Consider the following 25,858-nt stretch of genomic DNA (forward strand, 5'->3'; position numbering starts at 1 on the left):
TATTTCTGGACTGAAACCACTCCTCTGGGAACAGACAGGCTGCTCAAAGCTGCCATCTCTCACAGGTGAACAAAGAAACTTCCTTCTATCCAAGTAAGGTATGAGCAAACACAGATTTGTAACACAGCCCTGAATCAGCACTTAATCTGAAAATTGGACTATGGTAGCTTCGAAAGGCGGGAAACAAGTATATTTTTTTGTTTTTTTTTCAGAAAACTTTTGGAACTTTTCTTACCGATCTGATCACTGGAGTGAACTCTGGATCTAACTTCATAGAATACACAACTAGAAGTTTGCCTATCATATCAGTGAAAACATCAGCATACTCTGAGAAAATAGTTTCAGTAAAATTGGAACTAGGATATGTGCTTATACGATGAACTTCTTTAGTAAAGGAAAGCAGATTCATTCTGAAACTGTCTCTGATACCCAAGAATGACTACTCAGGTCTTTGGACTACACAGAATAACAAGCTGTAACAGCTCCTAGCCAAATAACATGAAATCACTTACTGAGCCTTCGGTTTGAATTTCTGCACCTCCATAAGCAATAAGTTTCGCACTACTAGCCAAATTTGAGTTGCTCACCAGTTCTCACGTTAGCAAATGTGTCTGCTGACATAACATTACACTTTGAACCAGTGTTTACTTTGAGCTTGGTGGATTTACCATTGATAGGGGCAGTTCAAAACACTTCATTCTTTGCCACCAAATTTACTACATCAACCTTTTCACTAATTACTGACACACCATCAACGCAGAAGGTAGAATTGCAGCTCTCTATATGGTCAACTTGCTTTTTTGAGTGACCTTTCTTTATAACTGTGTGAGGTTTACTTGATTTGCAAAACTTTTGAAAATTGTTCCACTTTTTACACTGGTGGCATTGCTGACCAAATGCTAAGCATTTTTCTCTTTTAGACTCATAATTGTCACCACAACTGCGACAGTTAACAATAAAGCTGGATTTTGGTTTTGCTGACTCACCCTTGTACTGCACTCAGCGTGTCCTTTTGTTTGAACTTGCTGTAAAACTACGGGTTTTACCTGGGGAGCCTGCAGGGGTGTCAGGTGCCATGGTCTTAGGCCTGCTTCTGCTAGCCACGTGTTGCATGCTGTCTACATTTGCTATAGAGCCTGCTGAAATCATGTTCTTGACATATGCAAGCATACTTGTGTGCCTTTCTGTAAGTTCATGGATTTGACAAATCTCAATAGCTATGCTCAGCGTAAAATTACGGTCATGAAGCAAAATCTTTCTCACTGCAGCACTATTAATACCACACACAAGCCTGCCCTTTACTAATTCAATTTTTAAGTCACATAACCTACACGTTTTAGTTTTGTTTCTCAGGTCAGTAATATAAGCTGCAAAAGTTTCCCCTGTATTTAATCTCGTGTGTAAAACAAATGCTTCTCTAATGTAATATTTGTCTGAGGGTTGCACATTCCCCTGAATTTGGGTTTCAAACACTCGGGATCTTCCTTTGATTCAGCCTGTACAATAGTATGACAGTTTTCACCTTCTTCCTCATATATTGCTGGTGCATACACAAATGAACGCTCTCTTTCAATGGCCTCTGACCCAGCTAGGTTTAGCAAAATGAATGCCCTGGTGCGTGCATCCTTGTCAGAATAAGCTGCTTGTATAAAAATATCGTACTCTTGCTCAAATATTCTTCAGTTCTCTGCATATTCTGATCAAATACAAGTGGTGATGGCTTTCAAAATCCATCTGCCATATTAATAGATACCAGTGAAGGCTTTTGCAAGTATTCACGGGCACACACACACACACACACACACATACACATATACGTATGCCAGAAATTTATGCCAGTATTTGTAACTATGCCCAATAACACATCAAGCCTCGGAATAATTGAACTTTTTGAAATAAGTCTCTCAGGCACAAGAATACTCTTGAAATTACTGTACTGTATAAAATCACCTCTTATCAGTGTAAGAAACATTTCAAAATAACTGCACTGTGCAAACAAACTGGGCAAAAAAATCTCGGAATAAGAAACATCTCAAAGTAACTGGACTTTGGGAATGAACAGTACACAGCAGACAAACTTTCCCAAAATGGCTGCACTTTGCTAAATAACTCTTTACAGTGAAAGAAATGCTCTGTAATGACGACACTTTGCGAACAGACACCCCCCAGCAGAAACTTTACAAAATGGCTGTATTTTGACTGCACTTTATAAAATAGTTGCACTTTGCACAGAAATAAACTCTCCGGAATAATTTCACAGTAATAAGCACGCAATGTAAGCACTTTTACACACTTTGAGATACTTTCAATAACTTTAGCGATCCCTGAATACAATGCAAAAAAAGAAGTTATGTATTCACCATAACATTCCATCTGAGTAGTTATACTTCATTTTTCTGCAACCTGTGGGTATTCGGATCCATATCGGATCTGAGCCGGCAACGTATTTTCTAGCATCTGCTCCAAGCTCCTTCCCCTGCCCATAATGCACTACCATCTCCTACCTTTCCTCAGATCGAGTTTGCTGCAACTAAATACATAAGCAACTCAGCCCAATGAACCAAACCTGTATAGACAGGACAAGGTCCGGGGGACGGAAGGAGGGAAGGTTGCAGAAAAATGAAGTATAACTACTCAGATGGAACGTTATGGTGAGTACATAACTTCTTTATCTGAAGTAGTTAACTTCATTTTATCTGCAACCTGTGGGACAGAGTCCCCAGCTACTCCAATCCTGGGAGGCCCTTATGGAAGGATATTCCTGAGCACTGCAGAGCCATAGGATGCTCTAACCCTAGAAATCAGATCTAATTTGTAATGAGAAATGAAGGTATGTGAACTGGCCCAAGTTGCTGCTGCACAAATGTCGTCCAAAGGAACCCTAGACCAAAAAGCAGCAGAAGTCGCCATGGACCTGGTAGCGTGAGCTTTAACAATACCAGGAGGAGATAAACCTCTGGCTTTGTAGACATTCAAAATGCAAAGAGTGATCCATCTGGCCAAAGAAACCTTAGAAATAGCTTTTCCCAGAAAGGATTTGGAAAAGGAAACAAACAACTGGTCAGTCTTGCGGAATGACTTTGCTCTATGAAGATAGAAGCGAAGTTGTCTATAAACATCTAACAAATGAAGTTTGTATTCACCCTTGTTTTGGAAATTAGGAAAGAAAACAGGCAGATTAATGGACTGGTTTATGTTTACTTCAGATGCCGCTTTGGGTAAGAAGGAAGGATTAGTACGGAGAGAGACCCTATCCTTATGGAAGACCAAATAAGGAGGCACGGCAAACAGAGCTTGAAGCTCAGAAACCCTCCTAAGCAGATGTAATGGCAACTAGGAAAGCTGTCTTCCAGGATAAAATATTTAAATCCACCGATGATGCAGGTTCAAATGGAGGGGCCACCAATGCCTGTTGAACAAATGTGAAGTCCCAAGGGGGCACTGAATCCTTGACAGGAGGGCGCAACAGAAACGTGCCTTTAAGAAAGGCCTTACACAGCCTAGAAGAGGCTATGGCAATGTTGTCTTCACCAACATGAAAATTAGAAATGGCTGCCAATTGTACTTTCACTGTGGAGGAGCTAGCTCCTTGCTGAAAAATGCCAGACAAGAATTCCAACACTGATGGAAAAGGGGCTGTAAAGGGATCTAGGTTTCTCTGTGAGGCCCAAATGGAAAAATGCTTCCATTTACTGCAATAAAGTTTCCTAGTGGAATCTTTAAGAGAAGCCACCAGTATGGATTTTACCGGGGAAGAAAGAACGGGAGTCCTGGCAATCAACGGAACTGCAGCAACCAAGCTGTCAGCTTGAGGCTGCCCAGGGCGGGCGGACACCCGATGGATGGGAGATTAGATCCGGACAGGGATCCAGGACCCACGGAGGAGCTAAGAGATGAGATCAAAGGTATGGGAACCAAACCTGACGAGGCCAGACCGGGACAATGAGGATAACTTTGCACCGCAGTCGGCAAGCTTTCTGAAGAAACTTCAGAATGAGTGGCAATGGTGGGTAAGCATACAGAAGCCTGGGGGGGGGCAAGCATGGACTAGAAGGTCTCTGGGGACTTCCCCTGGTGAGGGAATCAGAGTGAAGTACTCGCTGCACTTCGCGTTGGAAGGAGAAGCAAAGAGATCGCAGCAAGGCTGACCCCATGCAAGGAATATATCTTCCGCTACTGACTGTTTCAGAGACCACTCGTACGGCATCAGAATAGCCCGACTCAATCTGTCCGCTAAAATGCTGGAGCACCCCCAGGATGTGCGCTGCTATTAGAAACTGACTGGTGGAGACCGCCCACTCCCACAGTCTCATGGCCTTGTGACATAGGGGATAGGATCTGGCTCCCCCCTGCTTGTTGATATACCAGACAACAGACATGTTGTCTGACTGAATTGCAATCAATCCGAGAGGGGAGGACAGTGTGAAAGGCTTCCAACGCTAAAAGCACTGCCCTCAACTCTAGAACATTTATGTGCAACTTGGTCTCTGACTGGGACCACGTGCCTTAGACTGTCATTCCCGAACAGTATCATCCCCAACCGGGTTGGGAGGTGTCCGTGGTTACTGTGGCTTGGACTGGTGATGACGCAAAGTATTTCCTATGAATTTAACCACCAAAGAAGGGACGTCCTGCAGACGTGACTGATCCTGATCAGAAATTCCATGGGCAGGTCTAGCCAAGACCATTGAACAGCCAGATTCCATTGAAGAACCTGCATATGAAGGCATGCACAAGGGAGAATTGATATGGAAGCAGCCATGGAGCCCAGTGCCCGGAGAACCTCGCTCGCCTTTGGAGACCTGAAGTTCGCTATTTGAGCTATGTGGCACCTGAGGTGTAAAATCCTGTCTGGAGTTAAGAATACTTTCATCTGCAAGGTGTCTAGCCATGCCCCAATGAAGTCTAAAACTTGTACTTGCAATTAAGATTTCTGAACATAGACTGTAATCCCCAATAGATCTGCCAACTGAATGAAGTAGTCTCGGGCCAGACAAAGCAGACGCTTGTTGGGCGCAATGAACAGCCAGTCGTCCAGATAAGGAAATACCTGAATATCCTGAAGCCTTAGGTGAGCCGCGACAACGGCCATTACCTTGGTGAACACCCTGGGGGCTGTGGTGAGACCAAAGGGTAGGGCTCTGAACTGAAAATGACTGGCTCCCAGCCGGAAGCACAGAAACCCCCTGGAGCTTCTGTGGATCTTGATGTGGTAGTAAGCATCCTGGAGGTCTAACGAGCACATCCAGTCGTACTCTCAAAGATAAGGTAGAATGGACTGAAGGATGACCATCCAGAATTTCTGTTTGGCTATGGACAGATTCAGAGTTGATGGGTCTAGAATGGGCCTGAGGTCCCCCATCTTTTTTGGCACTAAAAGAACCTTGAGTAGACAACCTGATCCAGACTGGTCGGGGGGACCTGTTTGATGGCTAGTTTGAGAAGCAGCTTTGAAACCTCTAGAGCTGCGGCTTCCCTGTGAGCGGGTGTAACATCCGGGAGGTGTTTTGGAACATTTGGAGGGGCAACAAATGGGATAGTGTAACCTCTGGATATAATCTGTAACACCCAGCGATCTGTCGTAATGGACTCCCATGCCGCCGGGTGCAAGGATAATCTCCCCCCAACTGCCTCCAGAGTAGGACAGCCAGGCAACCCCTCAGGGCTGCTGACCGGGTCTATCATAAAAAGGTTCCCCAGACCCAAAATTCCTGGGACCCCCTCTACCTCTGGGTTGGCGTCGATCCTGTCCCCCTCTGCCTCTGAGGGAATAGTTGTCCTGAAAATCCTGGGAAAACTGAAATTTTTGGAACCACATCTTCTTTTGCCCACTTTGATTCCTAGAGAAGGACCACTGAGGGTTAGAGAAGTGGATCCCAACGGCAGAAAAAGTCTTCCCGTCCTTTTTGCTCTGGACAAGTGTGTCACATACTGTCTTCCCGAAAAGGGAAGAACCGTTGTAGGGAGCATTAATAAACGACGCCTTGAAAGGGTCCGTGAACTAACACAACCTGAGCCAGGCATGACGCCTCATGGCTATGCCTGTCCCGACCACTCTAGCTGCTCCTTTCATGGCATGGGAAAGGAGCAGCATAGACATGTTTGAGACTGACTTCAGAGTAGACATTTTCGCAGAGAGCAACTGTTCTGTAGTGATAAAGACTCTGGGGGCGACTCAGCAAATTCCGATGCAAGGTCTCGCTGAAGCTGGATCACATGTGCCAAACAGTTCAGCGCACGAATTGAAAAGGTCTCTGAGGAATAAACGCGCTTCCCAAACCTATCCACTGACCTGGACTCCTTGTCTGGAGGGTGGACTGAGGAACTATCCTGTGCTAGTTCCTTCTTGGTGGCTGCTGCGATCAACATAGCATCAACTGAGGCTCCTTTTGACCAAGGTTGTCTGTCAGAAGGGGGAGATAAAATTTTGTTGGGGCGTTTGGGGATGGGCTCTACAGTGTCAGGCTCCTTCCAAGCCCACGTGGTGAAAAGGTCCCACCAAGGGGTCCACTGGCGGGGACACTCAGGAAGTAGATGGGCCAGTGCCAAAGGCCTCCAGGAACACTGACTCATCCCCAGAAGGTTTTGGGGCTGACCAACCTCCCCTCTGGTGGAGGATTCTCCATGATTTCTCCAAAGGAGACATCTTCGGGAGGTGACCTGGGGGAACCTTCTCCTTCATCTAAGTCCGTGTCTGCAGTGAGGAACTCAGGGGAGTCCAAGTGCCTCCTTTTGCACTTGCGCTTACGGTGACCCTCTTCAGTGGGACTCCCAGAAGAGGGCTCCTGAGCCGCAAAAGGTTCCTCAGGGGAAATAACCTGGGGATCCTCCGGTACAGGCTGTCCTTGAGACAGGATGAAGGGAGTCGTCACCAAATCCAGAGGTGTCTGGGTGGAATTCGAGGGGATGGGCTGGGGTCTCAATCCCTGGGAGAGAACCCTCTCCACCACTTCGAAGGCCGAAGAAGAGTGTACCTCCTTGGCACCCAGCAAGGAAGAAGCCCTCCCCAGATTCGAAGCAAGGACCGGAACCGAAGCAAGGGTAGCCTGAGGTCTGAGGAAACGGGTCGGATCAGAAAAAGGCGAAGCTTTAGAATCCATTTCCTCGGGTCCAACAACCTGTCCGCGGCTCCGAGAGTCACTCGGGTCCGAACTAGTCGGATCCGAGGAGCTCAAGGTAACAACCTGAGTCGAGGTTGGGGGAACCGGCGGCGCAGAGCTACCAGCTCCGAAAATTCTCAGTTGGATCCGAGGAGCTCAAGGTAACAACCGGAGTCAAGGTTGGGGGAACCGTTGGTGCAGAGCTACCAGCTGCGAAAATTCTCTGATCCAAGAGCCCTGAAGCTGAAGCACAGATCGGGGAAGGAGAGATGGGGTGGAAAAAGGGTATGGAGGTCCCCTCTCCGGAGGGAGAAGGGCCTGGCAAGACTCCCATCTGTATTTGGGTCTGAATGAATCTCTGCATCATCCTGTCCATGTCGAAGTCTGATAAGCTCAGAGTCGATCGCGAAGAAGCCACCAACTCGGATCTGGCTGGTCTGCGCAGTGAGGGCTAGGAAGGCCTCGGATCCGAAGGTTCCAATGGCTGCAGTGAAAAACGAGGAGACTGGAGCTGTGGAGAAACTGGCCTCATGGAATTAGAAGGGGGACTAAGGAAGAGCTCCCTGTCCGGGGATCTCTTGTTAGGTCTATCCCTTTTCTTGTCCCTATCCTCCTTGCGCCTTTCTCTGTCCTTCTCTTTGTCAGCTACACTGACTGTAACTTTTTCCTTGCTTGACCCAGCATCAGAAGAAGTGGGAGTTTGAGTCCCTGTCTGGGTGGGAGGTTGGGTACTAGGTACCGAGGCCGTGGCAGATTCCAGCATAGATGCAGGGAAAAGGCCTTTAGCTACCAATTTGGCCTTCCAATCCCTGAGGGATCTAGGATTGAACCCAGTGCAGATTGCACATTGTGTCGACAAATGTGACACTCCCAAACAAATAACACACAGAGTGTGACCATCGGCCGGGGAGAGCTTATGGCCACACACACTGCATTTCTTAAATACAGATTTTGGCTGATCAGCCATGGTCCTGCACCAAACACCACTACCAACAAAATCACCACACACAAAACACACGTAGGGGAAGGGAAGGCCTAACAACTACTCTACTTTTTTTTTTTAAACTAACCAACGAACAAGCGATATACTAGTGGGGGAGAAAGGGAAACAATTAACGCAGACACACCAAAGACCAAGTATTAATAAACTTACCATCCCTGAGCTCAAAGCAAAGGAGACCATGATGCACACTACTGGCATGGCAAACGAGATCTGGGGGAAGGTAGGAGATGGTAGTGCATTATGGGTAGGGGGAGGAGCTTGGAGCTTGAAGCAGATGCTAGAAAAAAAGTTGCCGGCTCGGATCCGAATACCCACAAGTTGCAGATAAAATGAAGTTAACTACTTCAGATTACTAGCTACACCAAACTACAGTACTTTGGAAAAAAAAAAAAAGTTATGTACTCACCATAACATTCTGTCTGAGCAGATATTCATTTGTCTTCAACCGGTGGGTTTCAGATCCATATCAGATCCGACATGGCTGCATATCCAGCATCTGATCCGAGCTCAAACCTCTTCCCCTCACCCATAATGCTTCTGTCTCCTTCCTCCCCTCAGATCGAGTTTGCTGCCCAATCACTTACACCTGCCCCAACAGGACCTTGGCACTACCAGAGAACAAAAATTTCTAAACAAAGGGAGAACAAAGGACAATTCGAAGGTGTCCACCTTCTAGCCTTATATAGTTTAGACAAGGCTGGGGAAAGGAGGGGGTGGGGTTTGAAGACAAATGAACAACTACTCAGATGGAACGTTATGGGGAGTACATAACTTCTTTATCTAAAGTAGTTGTCTTCATTTGATCTTTAACCTGTGGGACAGTGTCCACAGCTACTAAACACCTGGGAGGCCCTCATGGAAGGATATTTCGGAGCATGGTGGAGCCAAAGGATGCCCTGTTCCTGGATATGATGTCCAATTTATAATGTGAGATGAAAGTATGAGATGAGGCCCAAGTAGCTGCAGAAAAAATATCATCCAGTGAAACTCTGGACCAAAAAGCCCTGGCCTGGTGGGGAAATCTCCCTAATATAATATGCCCAGATAATACACTGGGAAATCCAATGAGCAGTAGTAACTTTGGATACTGCTTTCCCTAAAAATGGTCTGGAATAAGAACCAAAAAGTTGGTCAGATTTACGAAAATCTGTGCAAATAAAAACGTAACTGTCTATGTACATCCAACAAATGCAATTTATATTCTCCCTTGTTTTGAAAATTTGGAAAGAAGCCCGGGAAATTGATCATCTAGTTAATGCTGGCCTCTGAAGCTACCTTGGGAAGAAAAGGATGGGTTAGTGTGCAAAGACACTCTGTCCTTATGAAAAATCATATAAGGGACCTTGATTTATAGTGCTTGAAGTTCAGACACTCTCCTGGCAGAAGTAATGGCAACTAAAAATGCAGTCTTCCAGGACAGAAACTGCAAATCCACCAAAGCTGCAAGTTCAAAGGAGGATGACACTAAAGTCTGAAGCACTAAAGTAAGATCCCATGGAGGCGCAGGATGCTTCATCGGTGGTCTCAGAAGAAAGGTACCTTTAAGGAAGGTCTTGCAAAGCTTAGCGGATGCTAAGGAAGGCCTATTTTTCCCCCACATAAAAAATGGAAATTGCAGACAACTGAACTTTCACTGTAAAGGAGCTGGCGCCTTGCTGAAAAATCCCAGATAAGAATTCTAACACCGCAGAAACTGGAGCAGTAAAAGGATCCAATGCACGCTGCGAAGCCCATATAGAAAAATGTTTCCACTTGGTATAGTATATTTTCCTGGTAGAAGACTTATGAGCTGCCACCAGAATTCTTTTAATGGGAGAAGATGAGCCATCATGGGAACTGGAGCAACCAAGCAGTGAGCTTTAGATTGTCCAGGTCTGGATGGGGAATCCCTGACTGGTGAGAAATGAGATCAGGAACTGGACCCAGCGTCCATGATGGAGCCACTAGACGAGACCAAAGAGAGGGAAACCAGACTTGGCGAGGCCAGAATGGGGGCAACGAGGATCACAAAAACTCCCCAGCCTACGAGATTTCTGAAGAAACTTTGGTATCAAGGGTAGAGAAGGATAAGCATACAGAAGACTGGGAGGCCAAGCATGAATCAGAGAATCTCTGGGGGCTTCTCCCCGAGGGCGAAATCAGAGAAAAGAACTCACTGCATTTTACATTTGAAGGAGATGCAAAAAGATTGCAGCAAGGCTGACCCCACTTGTGAAAGATCTGTTCCGCTACTGAAGGATTCAGAGACCACTCGTAAGGCATCAGGAAATATCTGCTGAGCCTGTCCGCAAGAATGCTGGACCGTCCCGAATGTGAGATGCCACCAGAAACCGGCCGGTGGAGATAGCCCATTCCCACACACATGGCTTTGCGACAAAGGGGATAAGATCTGGTTCCCCCCTGTTTGTTCATGTACCAGACCACTGACATGTCCTTCTGGACAGCAATCATCACTAAGGGAAGATGGGCATGGAGAGCCTGCAACGCAAGAAGCACCACCCTCATCTCCAGTATGTTGATATGCAAACTGGTCTCGGAAGGGGACCACGTGCCTTGGACTATCTTCCCAAAGAATGTCCCTGTCAACCCAGCTGGGAGGTGTCTGTGGTCAACGTGGCCTTGGGAAATGGAGAGAAAAGGACGTCCCCGGATAAGGTCCAGAGAATGTCTCCACCACTGAAGAGAGGTCCTGCACACTCGGGAGATTCGAACAGGATGAGACGAGAGTAGATCTAGCAGGGACCATTGACGGAAAGGGTCCACTGGAGAATCCGCATGTGAAGATGTGCCAAGGGTAGAAGATTGATCGTGGCTGCCATAGACCCCAAAGCCCGTAGAACTACTTCTGTTGTCGGAGATTGGGTTTGAAGAACGCACAGAACATGAAGCTTCAGACTGTGTATCCTGTCTAGAGTAAGGAAGACTTTTGTCTGGATCGTGTCTAACCTAGCCCCAATGAAGTCTAATGTCTGAACTGGGGCCAGAGAAGACTTGTTGAGATTGACGGTGATGCCTAACCTCTGGGCCTATAAAAGGAAGGAATCCCTCACTTGACAAGAGTTGATGCTTGGAAGGGGCAGCGAGGAGCCAATTGTCCAGGTAGAGGGAAAAATGAATGCCCTGAAGTCTCTTAGGTGAGCCGCTACTACTGCCATCACTTTGGTGAACACCCTGGGGACTGTGGTGAGATCAAAGGGGAGTGTTCTGAATTGATAACGAATGCCTTCCAGCCAGAAGAGGAGGAACGTCCGAGAGCGCCTGTCTATCTTGATATGATAGTACACATCTTGGAGGTCGATTGAACACATCCAATCGTTCTCCTGCAGGAAGGGCAGGATAGACTTAAGAGTGACTTTCTGAAATTTTGCCTTGGTCACTGACTGGTTCAAGGTGGAAAGATCCAAAATTGGTTTTAGGTCCCCCGTCTTCTTTGGCACTAAAAAGAACCTGGAATACATGCCTAATCCGTACTGGTCTTGGGGGACGTGTTGGATGACCCGTTTTTCTAGCAGCTTTACTATTTCCAGTGCTGCATCCTCCCTGTGCATGGTTGGAACATCCGGGAGGAGTTTTGGTGGTAGAGGTGGCTTGAGGAATGGGATTGAATAACCTCTGGATATAATCTGCAACACCCAATGATCTGTTGTGATGGACTCCCTTTCCATTAGATGTATCTATAACCGGCCCGACTGCCGCCAGAGATAGACAGTCGGACAACCCTTCAGGGCTGTGACACAGGTCTGTCCGAGAAAGGTTCTTGAGACATGTAATTTCTCGACCCCCCCCCCTCTGCCTCTAGGGTGATGTCTGTTGTATCCCCCCTCTGCCCCTGCGGGAAGGTGAGTCCTCAGTGTCTCGGGAAAATGCCTGAGACTTTCAGAGCCACATCTTCTTAGTCCCTTGCTGATTCCTAGAAAAGGATCTTTGTGGGGAGGAGAAGCGGATCCTGATGGCAGACAGTCTTCCCAGCCTTCTCACTCTGGCCAAGGTCTCACATACTAACTTTTCAAATAGGGAGGAACCTTCGTATGGGGCATTGCTGAATGACGTCTTAAAAGGTTAGTGAGAACTGACAGAGCCGGAGCCAGGTATGTCGCCTGATGGAAAAGGCTGCTCCAGCTGCCCTAGTGGCTCCCTTGGTAGCATGGGAGAGGAGATGCATGGAGGTATTTGTGACAGACTTCAGAGTGGCCATACGAGTGGAAAATGTTCTCTTGTCCTGCGCTGACATGGACTCAGGGTCGACTCAGTGATCTCCTTCACTAGCTCTCATTGCAGCCAAATCAAATGTGCCATGTAATTCAGCGCTCTTACTGAAAAAGTTGCTGAAGCATACACCCGCTTCCCAAATCAATCCAGCGTTTTTGACTCCCAGTTGGGTGGATGAACCGTAGAGCTCTCCTGAGCGAGCTCTTTCCTGGTGGCAGCTGCCACCACCATAGCATCAACTGGGGACCCCTTGTTCTAGTGTGTCCAATCTGAAGGTGGGCTAAGAACTTTATCAGGGTGCTTTGGGATGGGCTCCATGTCCGGTTCCTTCCACGCCCGAGATGTTACCAGGCCCACTAATGGATCCATGGGAGGGATACCCAGGAAGTAGAGGGGCCTGTGCCGAATGCCTCAATGAATGCCTATTCCTCCAAGGTAGGTTTTTGGGCAGACCCCCCCCCCCAGCAAAGTTCCATGATGTCTCCAAAGGAGACATCCTCAGGGGGTGACTGGGGGAACCTTCCCCTTCCTCCAAATCGGTGTCTTCGGTGAGTGACTCTGGAGGGAAATCTAAGTGCCTCCTTTTCCATGTACGTTTGCGAGGAATCTCCTCAGTGGGAATCTCCTGGGTGGACTCCCCGACATCCTGCTACTCCCAAACAGGAGCTTCCTGAGGCAAAATGGCAGCAGGCTGTCCCTGAGATGGTAGGATGGTCAGAACCGTACCCAAAACAGAGGGAGTCTGGGAGGAGTCAGAGGAAGAGATGGTCAAGGGTCTCGACAAAACCGAGAGAACCTTCTCCACCACATCAAAGGCCAAAGGAAAACGGACATCCTGAGAAAGGACAGTAGGAGCTGTCCCGATGGGGGAGCTAGACCCGAGCCTCCAAGTGCCGAGATACTGAGAAGAAGACTGTGCTCCTACACACACGGAGCAGACAACATCCCCTCAAACCTGGAGCTGAGGCTACGGCTCCAAAAGCCTGTCAGATCCAACCTAGTCGGATCTGACACGCTTAAGGCCGTGGCCGGTGTGTGTTGAGGGCTCTGAAACTGAAGGTCGGATCGGAGAAGGAATAATCAGGGTAAAGAATGACTGTATGCTCCCTGCTCCAGAGGGAGAGGGGGCAGGTAAGACTCCCATCTGAATCTGGGTGTGGATGAACTTCTGCATCATCCTGTCCATCTCTGCTTCACTAAGGCTCTGAGTAGAGCGGGAGGAGGAAGCGACCAACACCGGCCTGGAGGGATGGTGAGAGGAAGCCTGCAACAGGAGACTGGATCCGAGGTTCCTCCGGCCTCAGGGGAAAGCCGAGGAGAGCGGTGCCGGGAAGAGTCTGTTCTGGTAACGGGTCTAGTCTTAGGTGGAGGGCCGACTGGAGCAGAGCGGTCAGAGGACCACTTTCTTGGTCTGTCCTTTTTAGATTCTTCCACTTCTCTGGACCTCTTAGCAGGAGTTTGAGTCCCAGAGGCTGGGGAGTTGGAAGAAGCAGCAGCCAGTGCTGAAGTTGAAGCTGGGGGCACTGACTACAGTCCCCGAAGAAGGAAGGAGGCCCTTTAGAATTAGTTTATCCTTCCTGTCCTTCAGTGCCCGGGGATTGAACCCGGCACAGACAGAGGAGGAGGTTTGAATGTGGACCGCCCCCAGACATGCCATACACAGTGTGTGGCCATTGGCTGGGGAGAGCTTATGGCCACACATTGTGCACTTTCTGAAGCCTGGCTTGGGAGTTTCGGACATGATCCCATGTCAGGCCCAGCACACTCACAAGCGCGTACAAACACACACACACGCACGCACACACACACACACATACACACACTATGGAAAGGAAGGAAAAGTAGAAAAATAGCTTTTTTCTTTTTTGAATCAATGACCATGCAGAGGGGAGGATTGAAAGTAGGGAGAAAAATACAGAGAGAGAGAGATAAAACCCCCTAAAAACACTCACTCACCAAAAAAATGAAGCAGAGAGCTCAGACCATGATGCGGACTTTACAGGCGGCAAACGAGATCTGAAGGGCGGAAGGAGACAAGGCCATTATGGGTGAGGGGAGGAGCTTTTTGCTCGGATCAGATGCTGGATATGGGGCCGAGGTGGATCCAATACGGATCCGTAACTCACAGGTTGAAGATCATATGAAGACAACTATTTCAGATCATGCAGTCGCCTTGTTTTATTTATGCTTAATGTGCCCTTTTTGCCCTTATGATATTAGTTTTGCTCATTTAGTCTTTTACCATTACCCATTATACTTTTCTTGTGCTCGTTTTACTCTAAATATATTCTTTTTACTTTAAACATACTCGTTTTGCAATTCCGAGGTAATTCAGAACCCCTTATGTGGTTTACTGATGATCATTTTATGAAATATCTTAATTTTAAACATTTTGTTTAATAAACCTTTTGTGTCTCTCGCTTGTTTAATAATGCGGTTTGTGCCCTTGTAATGCTCCATTTTATCTTTTCTTATGAAATAAATTGTTCGAGCAAGTTTTCATTACCTTTATTTTATTTCTGGCCCTTTTTTGTGCTCGTTTCTCTTAGTTTATCCTCACTGTTAACTCTGCACCTCGTAGCTCTGAAAAGCAGTCTCTAAAATCCTGGATCTGACACCATGTCGCTTGTCCAGTAAGGATAAAATAGACCAGCCTTCGTGGGTTCTGTTCAAGCAGCTTTATTATGTGCAAACTCATTAGGATTCAGGCTTATTAACTTTAACTTACATAAACTTATAAACAAACTAGCTATTACACTCATACATGCTTACTCTCTGGCTGCACTCTCAAAATGACACCTAAGTTAGCACAGGCTTGCTATTTATATGCACATGCTGACCTTGAACCACTTCATAAAGGTACAACTGACACACTACTCTATAAGCAGCCCTCCACAACCCCATGATGGATAACCCTGATAGAGTCTGCCCTGGCAATGACATCCAACTAATACTGTTTGGTAAAAGTGTGAACAGAAGACCAGGATGCTGCTTGGAAGGTGAATATTGTATCCAGACTCTTGAAAAAAGCACCGGTAGAGGCCACAGCCCTGGTAGAATGAACATAGACAAAAGAGGCTAGCTACTTGCCATGAAAACAACAAAAAGAAATTGCTTTAGAAGTCCAGGAGATGGTTTGCTGCCAAACCCAATTTCCATGGCATGGAAGGAAGCAAAAGGTTTCTTATATTTTCTGATGCATTCTGACTTGTCCAAGTAATATCTGGGTTGTCTATGCAACTCTAAGGTGTGTATTATCCTCTCATTAGAAGTCTTTGGAGAAGAAAAAAAGGGGGAAATATAAATGGACTGATTTCAAGGACAAGTCATTAATCACCTTGGGCATAAATAGAGGACTGGTACTAAGAAACACTGTATTTGTGAAAAACCAAAAAAGAAAGACCCACCATGAGACCTTGGAGATCAGAAACCTTCCTGCTAGAAGTAAGAGCTATGAACAATAGAGTCTTCCAAGTACAATGCTGCAGGGAAGAAGGAAAAGGGTGACTCAAAAGGCGACAGAGTCAAATTTTCGAGAACAAAATTAAAGTACTAAGGAGGAGGAATAGGCATTCTTGGAGGCCTGAAACGAAGAACGTCTTTTAGGACTTGTTTAATTTCAAAAGTAGAAGCCAAAGGTAAACTCAGAAGGCAGACAGGCAGAAATGGCTGAAAATGAACTTTAATAGAAGAATATACCAAACCAGCATTACATAATTCACATTAATAAAGGACAACAGGGATCCCCACAGAAAAGGGATCCAAATCATGCCTGAGACACCAAACAGAAAATCTCTTCCATTTAGCCACTTTGGCTTTTATAGTATTGGGCTTTCTGGCCACCTCCAAAACCCAAAGCACATCCTCAGAAAATTGGTGCTTGAAAGGAATCAAAACCCTATCACCCAAAGTGTCAGTTGAAGTGTGAACAAGAGATCCCACCTATTATGTGAAGATCTAACCTGTGAGGTAACTTGTGACGATTGCCCCTGGCCAGGTGAAAGAGAAGGGGGAACTGGTGGTGTGTGGGTCAAAAGGGAGCCACCAGCAAGATTTCAGGTGTGTCCCACATAATCTTGTGCAAGACCCAGGTAAGGACAGGAAGTGGAGGGACAGGCATACAAAAACATCTCCTTCCAAGAGCAAGACATGCCGTCCACTATCCAAGCCAAAGGACTCTGCACTCTGGAAGAGAACTGGGGAAGTTCTCTTCAGAGGGGAGGCAAAAAGAATTACCTAAGAAGCACCTCACCAAGTACCTCACCAATGTACAATGTCCAGAAACACCTTGCATAGCATCCATTTGTGAGAATTTGTCCTAGAGCAGATTCTGCCACTAGATTATGCTCTTAAAGGGATGTAAACTGTCAGAAGAACCAGGTGATGGCAGATTGCAAAATCCCAAGCCTGAAGACCCAGCGTGCAAGAAGGTAAGATTTTGTGCCCCCATCCTGGCTGATGTACTTGTGAGTGAAAACCTTTAAGGACCTGGAACCCAAATCCAGTGAAAGGCCTGAACTCGAGATTAGAGCCCTCATCTCTTTGATGTTGATATGGTCTGACATCTGTTGATGGGAACAAAGATCTGAACTTTCAGGTTGTTGGAGGAAGCTCTATATCAATCGGAAGCATCCATGTACAGCTCCTGAGAAAGAAAGGGAACCTGAAAAGGAAGACTTGGATTTAGGGAAATTTGATGAATCCACCTGCAGAGTTCGAGCTTGAGACAAGGCGAGAGAGAAACCAGATACTCCAGAAGGTGGTATGGTGGAGCCATACCGTCTTGTGATACCAATGCAATTTCATCACGTGGAGTTTGGCAAAAGGAAGCATGGGAATGGAAGATGCCATGTATCCCAGGGCTCAAAAAAGAACTGGAAAAGGAAGAAAAGACTGGAAATAAGCAGTCAAAAAGAGAATCTTGGGAGGAAAGCCAACATCTGGATGGTCCGAATTCTGCAACCTAAAAACAGTTGGTCTTGAGACAAGGAGTCAAAACAGTCTTTTGAGATTGACGGTGAATCCCGTACTGCTCTGAAGAAGCATAGTGAAGTGTAGATTTTGAAGTAGGAGCTGCTGAGAGAGAGAGAGCTTGAATTAAAAGGTCATCCAAATAATGGAATATCTAAATTCCCTGACGTCTGCAGAAGGCTACCATGGGAGCTGTAGAAAGAGCTGATAAGAAAAAACAGAAATGGTGAATAAGCATATGGAGAAAAATGTCCCTCAAATGCAAAGATACCAGAAAAGCCTGGGGAAGCAAAAGAAGGAAAAGTGTCTGAAGAGAACATCCTGAAGGAAGGGATCTTGAGAGAGGTGTTGAGAAATGATAGGTCTAGGATGAGCCTCTGCAACTTCTGTTCCTGTGAACTAGAAACATTCTGGAATAAAAACATGTTCCCTCCTGAGACAAGAGAACAGGTTGGATGCTTCTGTGTTTTACCAGATCCCATGGAACCAAAGGAAAATGAGGAAGCTGGCAAGAAGGCTGAGAAAAGCAAGAAAATTGAGGGAATTCCAACCACAACTAACTGTGATGGGGTGGAGTGGAATAGCCTGGGGAATAGATAAATCTGGCAGGGGAAGCTAGATGTCAGATACAGGCATATTTGTCATGAAAAGCATGTTTTTGGCCTATAGTACTCTAAATGGGTTTTGTCAGGGAAAATCTTAGGAACCCTCGTTCTTACTACTAACCAGGTTGTCTAGGCTGCCTACAGACAAAGGAACATTTCAAAGGATAGTGCCTCTGGAACTTGGGCACAGGGGAAACAAAAAAATTGTGTCAGGTTTTGCATAACCTTACTCTTATTCCGCATGGTTTTAAATAATTCTGTAGCAGCAGTGACAAAAAGATTCTGGTTTTCTAGGGGGAATCTAAAAGTTTGGCCTCAATGTGCTCAGGTAAGGCCTGATGGTGCAACCGGGAATATGTCACAATGACGGAACCTGATATAGCTGCCCTAGAACAGGCATCAGCTGCACCATAGCTACAATTATTGGAATGGTGAGCTACCTGAGAAGCACAGCTAACAGAAAGAGCAGACATCTTACTGACCAAACAGGCATATCAATCAAACCATCCCCTGCAGCTGGGAGACCAGACCCAGGACATATGAGAGTTTGAAAATTAATGGCCCTAAATGTCAAAGCAGCAGAAGTATACACTTATATCCCATACCTCTCCACAGCAAAGCTAACCCTGTCAGAAGGTAAAAGCTTGGAAGAAGAAAGCAGTTTGGATGGCTTATCTGTGGACTTGGAAACAGCAGCAGGATCAGATGAGGGAGTTTTATACAACTATTTATTATCCTCAAGAACTTTATGAAATCTGTCTGGCTTCTAATGTGCTGCAGGTTGAGAGTCAGGAGCCTAAGAAACTGCTGCAAGTGTGTCCAAAAGAGCAAGAAAGACTAGAGTGACTACAGAAGGTCTTAGTAAGTCATTTTGCAAAAGTTCATATCTCTTTTGAACCTCTGAAACCTGGGAACATTTCCAGTGGGGTACCTATCTTTAGAAGGCTTGATAGATATACCAGCTCAGTGAACGGCTTACAGACCGAATTCAGAGGTAGTGCTCGGACAAGTGGCAAAGCAGTACTGAGGATTAGGCGTCTTTATGCCACATATGTACCTCACTCCTTGCACGTAGAATGTACGTCTGATGTAGGACACCTGGAAGATGTAAAGACTTTGGTTTAGGCTATCCTTAGCAGGATATCCCAAGAGTAAAGAATATTGCAACAGTGTCAAAGAAGGGCATCATCTAGTGCCCATGAATACCAAGAGCAGACAGCAATGGGAAGACACTTACAATGCTAGAAGGTTTGGCTGATCTGCACATTACAAGTGAGATCAGTCATCCAATTAGTATTTTCTGCTTTAGTTCTTCACTTTCAGTATTGGTCCTGTAGATCAAGTGGCAAGTATCAGGAGGTTCCGACAAGTCAGCCTGTAACTTTGAGAGAAATTTTTGGTGCTTAAGTTATTACTTTATAACCAGGAAAACACAAAACCTAAAAAAGCAAGTCTATACATGTTACCTATAAGGCTTATCTGAACTAAAAGCAACATAAAACAGATCTACCACTTCAGTTGCAACATACTGGTATCTCACAAAGGTAAGCGTTTCTTCTTACCTTAATAGCTTTTTGTCGTTCTGTTTCGTGTGCCATGTTGTTGTAGCAGTTTGTACAATTACAGTTATTGCAGAATTCTCCATTTGCAAAACAGTCACAGTACCTACAACATTGTATAAAGAGTTATGATGCAGTGCTCAGAAAATGAATTCAAGTGTCCAATCTTATTAATACCAAACATGCCACACAGTATTTACAATACACAAAAATAAGCAACCCAAATATATACCTCTAAACTTATTAATCTAAACAAATAAATCTTTTCTCAGAAAGACATCAGTGTGAAACAAACTTCCTCACTATGAATTCATTACTTCCTATAGCCAAGTAGCATTGCAAATGTTTGAAACACATTTTATTTATGTTTGTTTTCAGTAGGTGATCTGACTGGTAAGCTGCTCAACAGACTTTTGTTCAGCCATAAACCATGAACACAAGGCACGATAACATCAATTACAACACATCAAAATGTAACACTCCAGTGCTCTAGATTGTAGGAAAGTTGGAATGGAGAAGAGGGTGCAGAGACAGAGTGAGACACTTTGAAAAGGTAAGCCTTCATTTCAGTGAATAATGAAAAAGAATGACAAAAAAGAAAAGCAATAGGAACTTATTCTAGAGATCAGAACTACCACAGAAAATGATGTTCTACGTGTAACAAGCTCACAGGTGTGGATCAACAGCTCAAATTGTGACAGGGTGTAAAATGAAGGAATCTTGCTGCCCAGAACAGAGAGATAAAAGTATGAAAGAGATCATGACAGTACCTGACATTAACCATTCATAAATGAAGGTAAAGTAGAGGGAATCTGTAGACAGCACAGCATAGGCCTCCTTGAGAGAAGAGTATGATGTAACTGTGGGTACTGGCAGGGTGCAAATGGTTTTAAGAGTGGGTTACCTTGAACTTCCTATGGACCAGCTGGCCCAAATGAGGATAAGCAAGTGACGGTCACGGTTCAGGAAGAGTGAGGAATCCAAAGTAGTGAAAATTAAGCCTCTTGGGAAGCTAGTTCTAGTAATGATGAAATGTGTGAGTTCAGAAAGCCTAATCTTGTAAGAAAAAGGAGGCCAGGATCCTAGAATCATGGTCCAGGCAACAATGCTTAATGCAGTGTAAATGAATGATTAAATAGCCCCATCATAAATGCCCCTATTGGAGACATTTTTAAAGTACGCACTTGAAGCAATCACATTTCTAGTAGAGTGGCCATTGACAGAGGCATTGTCCAAAGAATGGCTAACTGCCTGATGGCAAATACAGACAAATCACAACCTCCTTCTGTCCCTTAAGGTAAGTTAAGGTAATAAATAGCTGGTTCCATTGTTTTGAACTCATGCACTCTATCTGAAACCTGAGCTGCTGGTGCACTACCAAGGTATGCAGTGCTCTTGGTTCCTCTGATTTCAGTCCCCACAATGAAAGAAGGAAAATGAATAACGAGTTTAGGGACAATGTTAACAAAAAACACTTTTTTGAGACCTTTTTATTCCCACTGCTTGTCAACCATTAATCTTCCCATAATTGACTAGTTCATTTATTTCCCTTAGGGCCACAACCAACTGTTGCAGGCTATCAAAGCAGCCATTAGAGTTTTCTAATTAAGGGCCTAAGTCACCCATCTCCTGGAAGCAGATGCACCATTGCTAGTAGGAGGGCCTGCTATGTGCCCCTGACCCATGGTATCATATGCACTCCTAAAGATGTCCCCCTGGGAGGATACTGCTTACTACTGTTTGGTAGAGACAAGCACATGTCCCTGGTGCAGATCACTGTCCTCCTGCTTCATCATGAGAGTCAGCTCTCTGATCACTGAGGCTCCCTAACAGACACTCAACTGGCCTGTTCATCCCCCTTGGAGTAAAAAACCTATAGCCCATTTGTTCCCATGTGGGCAAGTAACTGGAAGTGGAGCCATCATCTTTTGGATGACTAGGAATTTTTCCTTATGGCCCTAACATCCCATGAATGCTTGTCCTTCAGAAAGGACTGTTACTGGACAAAGGGTGTACCCTTGCGCTGTCGCTCAATTCTGCTAGCAATGCAAGCTTGCAGATGACTATGCCTCCTGGAACAAGCACATAGTTCACACTATTCTTGCCTCCACTGAAAAAATTTGTACATTTTTTTGTTCATAGAAGGTTAAAAGGCTAACAGCCCTAGAGCCTTTGCAAGCCTAACCATATTTATCCAGAGTTGCTCCAACTGTTGGTGGTTAGGAGAGAAGTCCGCAAAGTAAAGGGTCTATGGTAGTTAATACCGATTTCCTCTGTCCAGGAGAGACATGGGCACCACCCCCAGGAGTGAATTTGCGGTCACCCATCCACTGATCTAGGCTGCACTTGAAGAGGGTCAGGAGGTGCTCTGTTTCATGTGAAGTGGAAGCTTGTTACACAGGTGTGGCAGTCTCTGGAGATGCATCAATCATTTCAGCATGACCTGTTCATGTCAGAGGCTAGGTTAAAGATTCCTGGAGCGAGTGACCCTCATGCAGACTGATTTACAAATGTGTAGCATTGCCGTCATGGCTGGGTTACAAATTGCCCTACAAGCCAGGCACAGGTCACCCCTTAGCAACTGTAAGAGGCAGAATACAATGACAGGGATTTCAGTCTTTCTGTGTAAGACTTGTTGTGTGTGTAATTTCTTGGTGAGAAATTTCTGTGGTCTCTTCACTTGTTGCAGGTGTCTGGTGAGGTACATGTACATAAGGGAGCATTGTATTCAATTACTGATCTGACGAGGGCTACGTATAATGGAATTATAACATCCTATGATCTAGATGTGATGCCTTTACTTATATATGCCACATACAAGGATTTCCTTACTACTGTGGATAAGTGATGGTCAAAAAGGTCGCTATCAACCTGAGTACCCAGATCATGTACCACTGGGTCTACATTTGGGGGGGGGGTTGCTGTCTATAATGTAATTGGTGCAGATGTCAACCTTCCCAAAGGGAATAATGCATTTTTCTGCATTTAGCTTCAATCTGTTTCTTTGGTGCCAGTCATTTGTCTGCTTTAACCCTGTCTGCAGTAATATCACTGGGGACTCAATTATTGCTCCCAATATACAATTGTCAGAGAACTTGGTCAGCCACAGACTGCCCAGGTTTGCCTGGACTTATGATAAATAAATTCTGAGAAGTAAGAGGCCCAGCACAGAACCCTGTGGTACACCACTGGTGACTAGCTTTTTGCTAGAGGTGAAGTCACCCACTTTGACAGTAAGTGTCCTGTGGGTGAGCCAGTAGGCTACCCATCTGGTAATGTAGGGGTTCATTTCCAATTAGGAAAGTTTTTCTGTAACACCTGAGTGGGGGATGGTGTCAAATATCTTGGCTAGGTCAAGACAGGCAGTACACACGGTCTTTCCCTAGTCCAGGGCCTTGGTGACTTTCCTGAAGAAGTCAACCATGTTTAACAGGCATGATTTACCTTTAACAAAACCAAACTGGGTTGGGTCCAGAGCTTGGAGATTACCTATGTCCTTGTTAATAAAGTCCATAATGATTCCTTCTGTGACCTTGCAGATGAGGCTAGTCAAGCTTATGGGTTTATAATTCCCAGGGCTGGTTGACGGTTCCCATTTGTACAGAGAGATTACTGTTGCTGTCCTCCATTCCGCCGGGACATAGCCAGTTTGCAAGCTGGGGCTAAACAGGGATCCAGGCTTGTCTGCTAGGTCATGTTTTAAGTTGTTTAAAAGGCAACCTAGGGTATTGTCTGGTCCCACTGATGCTGTGTTTTTGGCCTTGGAGAGCACTGAGATGGCTGCACTATTGAGATAATAAACTGAGGAATGGTGGCAGGTATTCTTTGGGGGATGACTGGTGGGGGACGTGAGGGGGGGTGAGGTTTGCTCCAAATCTGTCAGCTAGCAGTTTGGCTATTACCTCTGGTTGAGTATGGGTGGTGCCATTCACAACCAGGTAAGAGCCTAGCTGGGTATTCCCTTTTAGATTTTGGATGAAGTTAAAGAATGCCTTGTGATTATTCTCAACTAAGGGGGGGTTACTTTTTGCTTTGTAATTGGCTTCAGAGGACTTGGCAAGATCTCCAATTTGTTTGTTTAAGCTAGAGAGGGATTTCTTCCCCCGCTTGTTCTTGGGCATTAGTTTCGCTCTCTTGCTGTACAGCCTGCTTACACTACAGGTCCACCAGGGTGGCTTGTATTTCTGGCAAGACATGGTTTTAATCCAGTAAGGTATAACTGATACTATACAATTGCTGAAGTGGTTATACAGGGCACTGGTGTACATCTCTATAGAAGAGTTCATGTTATCTGTGTTTGAGGAGGCTTTGAAATTTTTTATACCATCACATAGTAGGAGGTAGTTTGTCTTTGAAAAATTCTTAAGCGTTTTTGGGCTTGATGGGGTATCTGGTTTTATAATTACATCGAATGAGACTGATTTATGGTCCAATCTTACTGGGAGGACATCACATGGTGGGGGGGGGGGTGCAATGCTCTCCCATGTTAGGGAATACAAAGTTCCAAGACATATGAGCCTCTTGTGGGTGTGCTGACTAGGTGTTCCAGAGCATCTTCATTGACAGAGTCAGAGAACCTCTAACCTAGCATGTTTGTGGTCGCGTACATTTCCCAGTTGATGGTATGATAATTAAAATCACCCATGAGTAAGGTTGTTGGACTGTATTGCAAGTGACTCCAGCAAGTCCATGTATGCGGTATGCTTCTTCCGTTTCATGGTGGGGGACCTATAGCTATATATGATGTGGTAGGGGGCTTTGCCTATACTTAAACTGACATGCAGTAGCTTAAGACAGTCATACTGTTTGACTAGTCTTGAGATTTAATTATCCTTAAAGAAGACTGATACACCTCCTCATTTGGTTCTTTCACACTTAGTTTGTGGTCTGAACGTATGGAAGACATTGTAGCCCTGCACAGCCGGGGTGCCTTCCACACCTTTGAACCATGTCTCGGTGACTGCACAGATAACAGCATCTTCCAAAGTCGGGAGTGCAGTTTCTTGTTTAGACTCCTAGCATTAAGCAGCAGTACCTTGAGTTTATCTAGAGAGGATTTTATGCTGGGAGGTTGGTTATTTTGACACTGCCTAAAAAAGGCTCAAAACGGGTTGGCTAATACCTTTGCCAGTATCTGAAAGCCTAGAGAAGACAGGTGCAGACCATCTCTATCAAAGCAGCGTGGCCTGTCGACCATGTCTTCCCAGGCTGACAGATATTAGATCACCTTTGACTGCCACCAGAAGCTGTGCCAACTGTTAAAGTCAATTATTTTTTGTTTGTACTGTGGCATCATCCAGGTAAAATGGTACTTAAGGCTAGGCTTATGTCTGCCTGTGACACAATCTGAAAGCTCAGTCACACCTCACTTCATATAGTCCAGTGAGGTACATCTCAAGTCATTCACCTCCACATGGACTATGCAGGAGTCATACCGGTAATTGTGGTTGAGTGACTTGACGGATTCCGACACCTGAAAGGCAGCAAACCGTAAGCCACTGCTTATCCAAACTGGTGAGGAGAACACCTGTGTCTCTCTCAATGGAGTCATCCATTAGGTTTTGTGGTGTTACATCTTATTGACTTATTTGCTGAGACACTGGTGTGTGTTATGTACTGTGGTTCTTTTTTGCATTGCTGTGTGTAAATGGTTTCCATTTGGGAGGCCTCTGATCTTTTGGCAAGTTACTAGAGAGTATGTCCACATATGTGGGTTTATGTGTTGTGTCCTTATTTAGTGTGGGAAGCGTGTGTGTGTGTGTGTGTGTGTGTGTGTGTGTGTGTGTGTGTGTGTGTGTGTGTGTGTGTGTGTGGCCAACCTGTTTGGAATTCAGTTTGTCCTTATGAGATAGTCTTGCCTTCAATTTCATAGTGTAACTACATCTCACACAAAGTATTTGTTTTAGTAATAAGTGATTGTCAGCATACATGAAACAATTGCTACATTGCCTCAGGATGCCCATGTCTATCAGGCTGGCCAGAGAGATGATGGGAAACTGCCTGTCTATGATAGCAGGCTCTTACTGCATGTTTTACAAGGGAAGGGAATGAGTTAATTTAACAGGACTGTGCTGGTAGCTCCAAGACTACAAGAATGACCTATACTTTGTGTAGGCTAAGGTTGATCAATAAGGGAATACTGCTCAGTGTGGAAATGAGTTGCTCCTACAGCAGCAGAAAAGCTTGGAATGGTTTCACTGACAGCTGTTTAGGAAATCAGTGAGTTTCTAGGCTTTTGCATCCACACAGGGACTGCTAACCACTGCTGAGCAAAGAGCAGCACAGGGCAAATGCGCAGCTTAAATATGAGCAAACAATTTTTAAGCTACCTACCAATCAGTACAGCACGCAATAAGCCTTTCACCAGCAATCTCCAACTCAGACAGGTTAGATCAGCACACTTCTGCCACA

The 25,858-nt window shown here is 45.4% G+C and overlaps 1 protein-coding gene across 9 annotated transcripts in view; it reads right to left on the reverse strand.

The window, feature by feature from the left end:
* The window catches only part of LIN54 (lin-54 DREAM MuvB core complex component), a 1,508,411-nt gene that overhangs the window by 230,548 nt on the left and 1,252,005 nt on the right, over positions 1–25,858 (reverse strand). For all 9 annotated transcript variants that reach the window (XM_044061349.1, XM_044061353.1, XM_044061352.1 and 6 more), the window contains one exon: positions 19,451–19,553. In XM_044061349.1, coding sequence (XP_043917284.1) covers positions 19,451–19,553 — 103 coding nt within the window. The remainder of the gene's footprint in view (positions 1–19,450; positions 19,554–25,858) is intronic.

The sequence above is a fragment of the Protopterus annectens genome, chromosome 2.part0 (assembly GCF_019279795.1).
Source record: "Protopterus annectens isolate FY-2018-M chromosome 2.part0, PAN1.0, whole genome shotgun sequence".
NCBI classification, from domain to species: Eukaryota; Metazoa; Chordata; order Ceratodontiformes; family Protopteridae; genus Protopterus; species Protopterus annectens.